This window comes from Narcine bancroftii, chromosome 11 (genome assembly GCF_036971445.1).
Source record: "Narcine bancroftii isolate sNarBan1 chromosome 11, sNarBan1.hap1, whole genome shotgun sequence".
Taxonomy (NCBI): domain Eukaryota; kingdom Metazoa; phylum Chordata; class Chondrichthyes; order Torpediniformes; family Narcinidae; genus Narcine; species Narcine bancroftii.
Genome location: NC_091479.1, coordinates 30,553,329 through 30,562,076, shown reverse-complemented (window position 1 = coordinate 30,562,076; position 8,748 = coordinate 30,553,329). Strand labels below are relative to the sequence as shown.

At 53.3% G+C, this 8,748-nt stretch overlaps 1 protein-coding gene across 1 annotated transcript; it reads right to left on the bottom strand.

Moving 5' to 3' along the window:
* Window positions 1-1,734: 1,734 nt before the first annotated feature.
* On the bottom strand, window positions 1,735-8,526 carry LOC138745710 (ice nucleation protein-like). Its single transcript, XM_069902989.1, has 2 exons — window positions 8,180-8,526; window positions 1,735-6,549 (listed from the first exon to the last, which is right to left on the bottom strand). Exon 2 carries the CDS (start codon window positions 6,431-6,433, stop codon window positions 4,943-4,945), a length of 1,491 nt encoding a protein of 496 aa, XP_069759090.1. The 5' UTR covers window positions 6,434-6,549; window positions 8,180-8,526; the 3' UTR covers window positions 1,735-4,942.
* Between the last annotated feature and the right edge of the window lie 222 nt (window positions 8,527-8,748).

Sequence of the window (8,748 nt, the reverse complement as noted above, 5' to 3'; positions counted from 1 at the left end):
CGCTCCACCATTTCATCATGAACTGATCCATTCTCCCACCGCCCCACTCCCCTGCTTCTCCACACAGCCTTGGTACCCTGACTGTTCAGAGAGCTGGGACTGGGAGAACATGGCAGCACTGGCAGAACTGCAGACCCATGGAGAGCGGAAACCCAGGGCTCCGTTGTGGGCTCCTACCATCCAGTCTGAATGCTGTTGGATCCGGACAGGCTTTAAAAACCTGTACATTGACCTGACGCTGGTTTTATTTGAAAAATACTGCAGCCGTGGGGGCCGCCTCCAGGATAGCAGGGCCTATGATTGGCAGCAGCCAGGAGAGGTGAGAGACTTCGGGGAAGCAGAGGACTGGCTCAGGGCACCAGGAAATGAGGAGCCCACCCCGGTTTAAGAAGGAGATGCAGAGGAGGTGACCCCTGGGACAGGATCACAGAGGCAGCCCAGAGAGGGGTTCTGTCGTTGAACCCACAGGCGGGGGGGGGGGGGGTGGGGGCGATTCGAGGGAAGGAAACTCCTCAGGCTGTGAGCTGCTGACGAGTGCAGTTGAGGGATTCACAGGACTGCAGGAGACTGGCTCAAGACTGGCCGAAGGGGATCCAGGGATCTGAAGCAGGATGAGAGAGGGGACCGAGGTCCCTGAAGGGTTCCTCATCATGATGGGGGCTCAGATCTGGAGCTCAAGCTGCTGATGGTTTGGACTAGATTCTGTGTGGTAACAGGGGCTATGGGAGGGTTGGAAGCAAATTGACGGACGCTCAGTGACTCTGGGAAGGTCTCATTTGCTTCTCTTTCTCTGACTGTAAAGAGGTGCTTCAAGCAATTTCTGCCAATGTCAAATCTGTCTGCCCTACAGCAGATGAAAAACAAATTTTGTGTAATGTTGCACTGTCTTTATTACATGGCAATAAATTGAATCTTAACTCTTGGAAATGTGAGAGAGATCTGACTCTTTCATTTGTCCACACAGAGAGTGGTGCTGCCTGGAATGTAGTGGCGAGGGTGGTGATCGAGGCTGGGACAACCGGGACATTGAAGACTCTTTGACAGGCAGATGGATGTAAGGATAATAAAGGGTGACGGGTGTAAGGTGGGGAGGGGTTAGATTGTTATGGAGTAGGTTTACGTCGGTCAGCACAACATCGTGGACTGAACGGCCGGTCTGTGCTGGAATGTTCTGTGTTCAATGCTGTTGAGCAAATAAGGAGGGTTCCAACAGTCCCAGTCAGGATGGTGATAAAGATGGGGACAGATGTGGCTTTGGTGAGGGCCCCTGCTTCAGCTCCAACTCTTCCCAACAAAGCCTGTGCACCGTGCACATGGCTCAATGTCCGTGGGACCTTCTCTCGTGGTCTTGTATTTCCTTGTGACAGGAAAGGAGGGGACTTGAGCTCTGCTTCCCTGTTCTCTCCCAACAACTGATCCTAATTCTCCTCATATTTTTGCTGAATCATTGCAATTAAACACAGTTTGAATTTCCAGACTTTACTGTGGCATTCCCTGAAAAAAATTATTTCCCGCCACTCAGATTTTTTCACAGAGTCATAAAGTTTCCCAGCGTAGAAACAGGCCCTTTGGGCCAACTACAGATTGACTGTCGAGTTCAGTGCATGACGTCACATTCAACCCTGAGATTCTTGTTCCTGTAGGCGAGGCAGAGTTATCACTTCTTGGTCATGCCAAAAAGAACCAACTCAACCTACGCAGGGAAACAAATAAAGAACAATTGGGAACAAATGGTGCCATATAGATTCCGATTTATTGGCAAGTACACACATAAAAACTCAGAGATTCATTTTTCCTCTGGACAGACACAAATACCACTTATTGGAAGTCTAAAAAACTGTACACAACATACACATGTAAACACATGAAGAACTGTAAACAAAGTGTACAATACATTGGAAAAAAATAGCTAAAATCTAAGCATAAGAGTCCTTAAATGAGTCCCGTAAGCCAACTACCCAGAGCCGACGTAACCCCACTACCCACAGCTGCCTTAAACCCACTACCCAGAGCCGCCATAACACCGCCACCCAGAGCCGCCGTAAACCCACTAACCAGAGCCGCCATAACCCTACCACCGAGAGGTGCCGTAACCCCACTACCCAGAGCCAACATAACCCCACTACTCACAGCTGCCTTAACCCCATGACCCAGAGCCGCCATAACACCGCCACCCAGAGGTACCGTAACCCCACCACGCCATAACCCCACCATCCAGAGCCGCCGCAACCCCACCACCCTGAGCCACCATAACCCCACTACCCAGAGCTACCATAACCCCACTTCACAGACCCACCATATCCAAACTACCCAGAATCACCGTAACCCCACTACCCAGAGCCAGCGTAACCCGACTACCCAGGCCACCATAACCCCACTAAACAGAGCCACCATAACCCCACTATCCAGAGCCGTCGTAACCCCACTAACCAAAGCCACAGTAATCCCCACTACCCAGCGCCAATGTAACCCCACTACCCAGAGCCACCGTAACCCCACTACCCTAGCCACCATAACCCAACCACCCAGAGCAACCGTAAACCCACTCTCCAGAGCCACCGTAACCCCACTACCCGGAGCCACAATAACCCGACTGCCCAGAGTCATCGTGACCCGACTACCCAGAGCCACCGTAACCAAACTACCCAGAGCCACCGTACCCACACTACCCAAGCCACCGTAATCCAACTACCCAGAGCCACCGTAACTCCACGACCCAGAGCCGCCGTAACCCCACTACCCAGAGCGACCGTAACCCCACGACCCAGAGCCACTGTAACCCCATGACCCAGAGCCACCGTAACCCCACTATCCAGAGGCACCGTAACCCCACTACCCAGGGTCACCGTAGCCCGACAACCCAGAGCCACCGTAACCCCACTACCCAGAGCCACCTTAATCACACTACACAGAGCCACCGAAACACCACGACCCAGAGCCGCCATAACCCCACTAACCTGAGCTGCCGTAACCCCACCACCCTGAGGCGCCGTAACTCCACCACCCAGTGGCGCCGTCACCCCACGACCCAGAGCTGCCTTAACCCAATGACCCAGAGCCGCCGTAACCCCATGACCCAGAGACGCCATAGCCCCACTACACAGAGCCGCCGTAACCCATTACACAGAGCCGCCGTAACCCATTACACAGAGCCGCCGTAACCCCACTACCCAGTGTCGCCATAACCCCATTACCCAGAGCCGCCGTAATCCCACGACCAGGAGCCACTGTAACTCCACGACCCAGAGCCATCGTAATCCCACGACCAAGAGCCACCGTAACCCCACAACCAAGAGCCACCGTAACCCCACTACCCAGACCCACCATAACCCCACTACCCAGCGCCGCTGAAACACCACTAATCAAAGCCGCCGTAACCCCACTACCCAGAGCAGCCGTAACACCACCACCCAGAGGCGCCGTAATCCCACCATCCAGAGCTGCCGTATTCCCACCAGCCAGAGCCGCTGTAACCGCACTATCCAGAGCCGCCGTAACCCCACTAGCCAGAGCCGCCGTATCCCCACTATCCAGAGCCGCTGTAACCCCATTACCCACAGCCACCGAAACCCCACCACCCATAGCTGCCGTAACACCACCACCCAGAGCCACCGTAACACCACTACCCAGAGCCACCATAACCCCACAACCCAGAGCCACCATAACCCAACTACCCAGGGTCACCGTAACCCGACTACCCAGATACACCGTAATCCCATGACCCAGAGCCACCGTAACCCCCACGACCCAGAGCCACCGTAACCCCACTACCAAGTGCCACCGTAACCCCACGACCCAGAGCCACCGTAACCCCACTACCCTGAGCCACCGTATCCCCACTACCCAGAACCGCCGTAAACCCACTAACCAGAGCCGCCATAACCCCACCACCCAGAGGTGCCGTAATCCCACCACACAGAGAAACTGTAACCCCACTACACAGAGCCACCGTAAACCCACGACACAGAGCCACCGTAACCCCACTACCCAGAGCCACCGTAAACCCACTAACCAGAGCCACCATGACCCCCACTACCCAGAGCCACTGTAAACCCACTACCCAGAGCCACGGTAACCCCACTACCCAGAGCCACTATAACCCCAAGACCCAGAGCCACCATAACCCCACGATCCAGAGCCAGGGTAACTCCACTAACCAGAGCCACCTTAATCCCACTACCCAGATCCACCGAAACCCCACTAACGAGTGCCACCATAACCCCATTACCCAGAGCCACCGTAACCCCACTACCCAGAGCCACCGTAACCCAAGTACCCAGGGTCACCGTAACCCGACTACCCAGATCCACCGTAATCCCACGACCCAGAGCCACCGTAACCCCACTACAAAGTGCCACCATAACCCCACGACCCAGAGCCACCGTAACCCCACTAACCAGAGCCGCAGTAACCCCACCACCCAGAGGTGCCGTAATCCCACCACACAGAGACACCGTAAACCCACCACCCATAGCCGCTGTAATCCCATCACCCAGAAACAACGTAACCCCACTACCCAGAGCCGCCGTAACCCCACTACCCAGAGCCACCGTAACCCCACTACCCAGAGCCACCGTAACCCCACTACCCAGAGCCGCTGTAACCCCACTACCCAGAGCCACCGTAACGGCACTACCCAGTGCCACCGTAACCCCCACAACCCAGAGCCGCCGTAACCCCACTAACCAGAGCCGCCGTAATCCCACCACCCTGAGGCGCTGTAACTCCACCACCCAGTGGCGCCGTCACCCCACGACCCAGAGCTGCCTTAACCCAATGACCCAGAGCCGCCGTAACCCCATGACCCAGAGACGCCATAGCCCCACTACACAGAGCCGCTGTAACCCATTACACAGAGCCGCCGTAACCCATTACGCAGAGCCGCCGTAACCCCACGGCCCAGATTGCCGTAATCCCACGACCCAGAGCCGCCGTAACCCCACTACCCAGAGCCACCATAACCCCACAACCCAGAGACGCAGTAAACACACGACCCAGAGCCCCCATAACCCCAAGACCCAGAGCCGTCGTAACACCACCACCCATGGCCGACGTAACCCCACCACCCAGAGCCACCGTAACCCCACGACCCAGAGTCACCATAACCCCACGACCCAGAGCCACCGTAACCCCCACAACCCCGAGCCACCGTAACCCCACTACCCATAGCCACCGTAACCCCACCAGCCAGAGTTGCCGTAACCCCACCACCCATAGCCGCCGTAACTCCACCACCAAGAGCCACCATAACCCCACTACCCAGAGCCACTGTAACCCCACTACCCAGAGCCGCTGTAACCCCACTACCCAGAAACGCCGTAACCCCATTACCCAGAGCCGCCGTAACCCCAATACCCAGAGCCGCCGTAACCCCACAACCCAGAGCCGCCCTTACCCAACTACCCAGAGCCGCCGTAACCCCACTACCCAGAGTCGCCGTAACCCCTCTACCCAGAGCCACCGTAACCCCACAACCCTGAGCTGCCATAACCCCACGACCCAGAGCCGCCGTAACCCCACGAGCCAGAGCCACCGTAACCCCACGACTGAGAACCGCCATAACCTCATGACCCAGAGCCACTGTGACCCCACGATCCAGAGCTACCGTAACCCCACTACCCAGAGCCGCCATATCTCCACGACCTAGAGCCGCCGTAACCCCAATACCCAGAGCCGCCGTAACCCCACAACCCAGAGCCGCACTTACCCAACTACCCAGGGCCGCCGTAACCCCACTACCCAGAGTCGCTGTAACCCCTCTACCCAGAGCCGTTGTAACCCCACAACCCTGAGCCGCCATAATCCCACGACCCAGAGCCGCCGTAACCCCATGACCCAGAGCCACCGTAACCCCACGATTGAGAGCCGCCATAACCTCATGACCCAGAGCCACTGTGAACCTATGATCCAGAGCCGCCGTAACCCCACAACCCAGAGCCGCCGTAACCCCACGACCCAGAGCCGCCGTAACCCCACTAGCCAGATCCGCCGTAACCCCACTAGCCAGAGCCGCCTCAACCCGACTACCCAGAGCCGCCGTAACCCCACTACCCAGAGCCGCCGTAACCCCACTACCCAGAGCCGCCGTATCCCCACTACACAGAGCCACCGTAACCCCACTACCCAGAGCCGCCGTAACCCCACTACCCAGAGCCGCCGTAACCCCACTACCCAGAGCCGCCGTATCCCCACTACACAGAGCCACCGTAACCCCACTACCCAGAGCCGCCGTAACCCCACTACCCAGAGCTGCCGTGACCCCACTACCCAGAGCCGCCATAACCCCACTACCCAGAGCCGTCGTAACCCTACTACCCTGAGCCGCCGTAACCCCCACTACCCAGAGCCACCGTAACCCCACTACCCAGGGCCACTGTAACCCCACCCTGTGCAGTGGCATTTCTAGTTGGGACGTGCCTTTGTTTTTGATCATTTGAAAACAGCTTAAATGTACTTATAAATACCACTGATATTATTATTTTACATTCTAAAAAATTCCAAATTCTGAAAGTGTCTGGTCCACAGGATGTCGGATAAATGATTGAGCACCTGGAAACAGAAAGAAGAAAGAGTTAGAGAAGAGAAATCAAACTATTATATAAACACAATATCATAACAGTCCAATGAGAACAAGGTTGTAAATTACTTCAACAATTATAACATGGCGAATTGTAAAAAGTCACAAAATTATATAATACGACAAATTCTATCCTCTCACCTTCTGAACTTCTCGGGTAAGTACAAATAATTTCACTACCATTAAAGTAAAACACAAAATAATAAAGCAAGTTTCTAGTGATCTCATAAATTAGGAAAATATTGAATAAAAGGAGCCCATAAGCAGAGAAGGATTAAATGTGATCAAGGTAGAAGAACATCGGAGATTCCCCAAACTATCTTTTCCTTTAGCAGGCCCTTTCCACATCCAGAAGGACTATTACACAGCTGACATCCGCCAGGAGGCGCAGTCCAAATCCGGCACCTGTCAGACAGACCATCCCACAACAGGCACCTGACCAATCCTCATCTGGCATCTGGGAGGTGGACTATCCACACCTGGCACCTGGCAGGTGGACCATTCCACATCTAGCAGGCAGACCATTCCACATCTTGCAGGCAGACCATCCCACATCTGGCACCTGGCAGGCGGACCATTCCACATCTGGCAACTGGTAGGCGGACAATTCCACATCTGGCATCTGGCAGAAGGACCATCCCACATCTGGCATATGGCAGCAAAGCTATTCCACATCTGGCATCTAGCAGCAGGAACATTCCACGTTCGGCATCTGAAAGGTGGACTGTTCCACATCTGGCAGGCCGACCATTCCACATCCGGCATCTTGCAGCAGAAACATTCCACATCCAGCATCTGGGATTTGGAGGATTCCACATCAAGCAGGAGGAAGAGACTACTGGGGAAATGACCAACTCACACATACCAGAAGCAACACCAAATTAACAAAGGAGTCTGCAGATTTTCACGAATGTCAAATTCCTAAGCATTAAAATTCTGAGGATCTGTCATGGAGTCTCCATGGTGATGCATTCAAAAAAAGGGCTATTGGTTATACTGTGTGATATGCCTGAGGAGATTCATTATTGCAATGAAGACACACCTTAACCTCCACAGGTGTACTATGCAGATCATTCTGGTAGGTTGCATCACTGCCTGGTCTGGAGGTGCCATCTCTCAGGAAAATGATAATTTCGAGAGGGTGTTTAACTCTCCCTGTAACATCACAGGCACCAGAATTCACTCCAGTCAGAATCTATATATGACATGCTGTCTTAAAATAAAAGTCTCTATCATGGAAAACCTCCACCACACCAGACCATAACTTCCTCACTCTACTATCATTGGATAAGGTACTGGAGCCTGAGGAATAGAGGTCAATGCCACCATGTCAGTTTCTTCCCTGATGCCACCAGATCCTGTATAATCAATGAGCCAAAGACACAGCCTTGCTTTTTTGTGCACTGTTAAATTTATTTTTAAGAGTAGTTCTGAACGATGGTTATAAGATGAATGTTTGCTCCATCCTGCTGCCCCAAATCACCAAATATTAGGACATGTTCTTGACAATAAATCCTGATTCTGAACCTGACAAGATATGAAAGGTATCTTCACAAAAAGTGGAAATAGGTGCATGAGACCAAAAAATATGTAAACAATTACCTTCCCAGCAGGAGGCACACTGCACATCCGGCATCCGGATTGAGGCTCTTTCCACATCCGGCAGGAGGACTATTCCACATCCAGCATCTGGCAGGAGTCCCATTCCACATCCGGCAGGAGGCCCATTTCACATCCGGCATCCGGATGGAGGCCCATTCACATCCGGCAGGAGAACTAAGCCACATCCGGCATCTGGCAGGAGGCCCTTTCCACATCCGGCAGGAGAACTAAGCCACATCCGGCATCTGGCAGGAGGCCCTTTCCACATCCGGCTGGTGGCCCATTTCATATCCGGTACCCGGCAGGAGGCCTATTGCTTCAAAGGCATGAGGCTCTCTTTTAAAATATTTCCAGTGGCCTTTAAGAAACAGGAAACAAACAGAAGCCATTAATCAATGGTAATACATAAAAAGGAAGATTCATATAAAATACAAATTATAAAAATAATTGATCATGTCTAACCATTATATCATAACAAACAGAAATAAAGTGATAAACATTTAAACAATTATAACATATGTCTAATAGAACATGATTTAAAGAGTATACGATACTCCAAATTCCTTCCC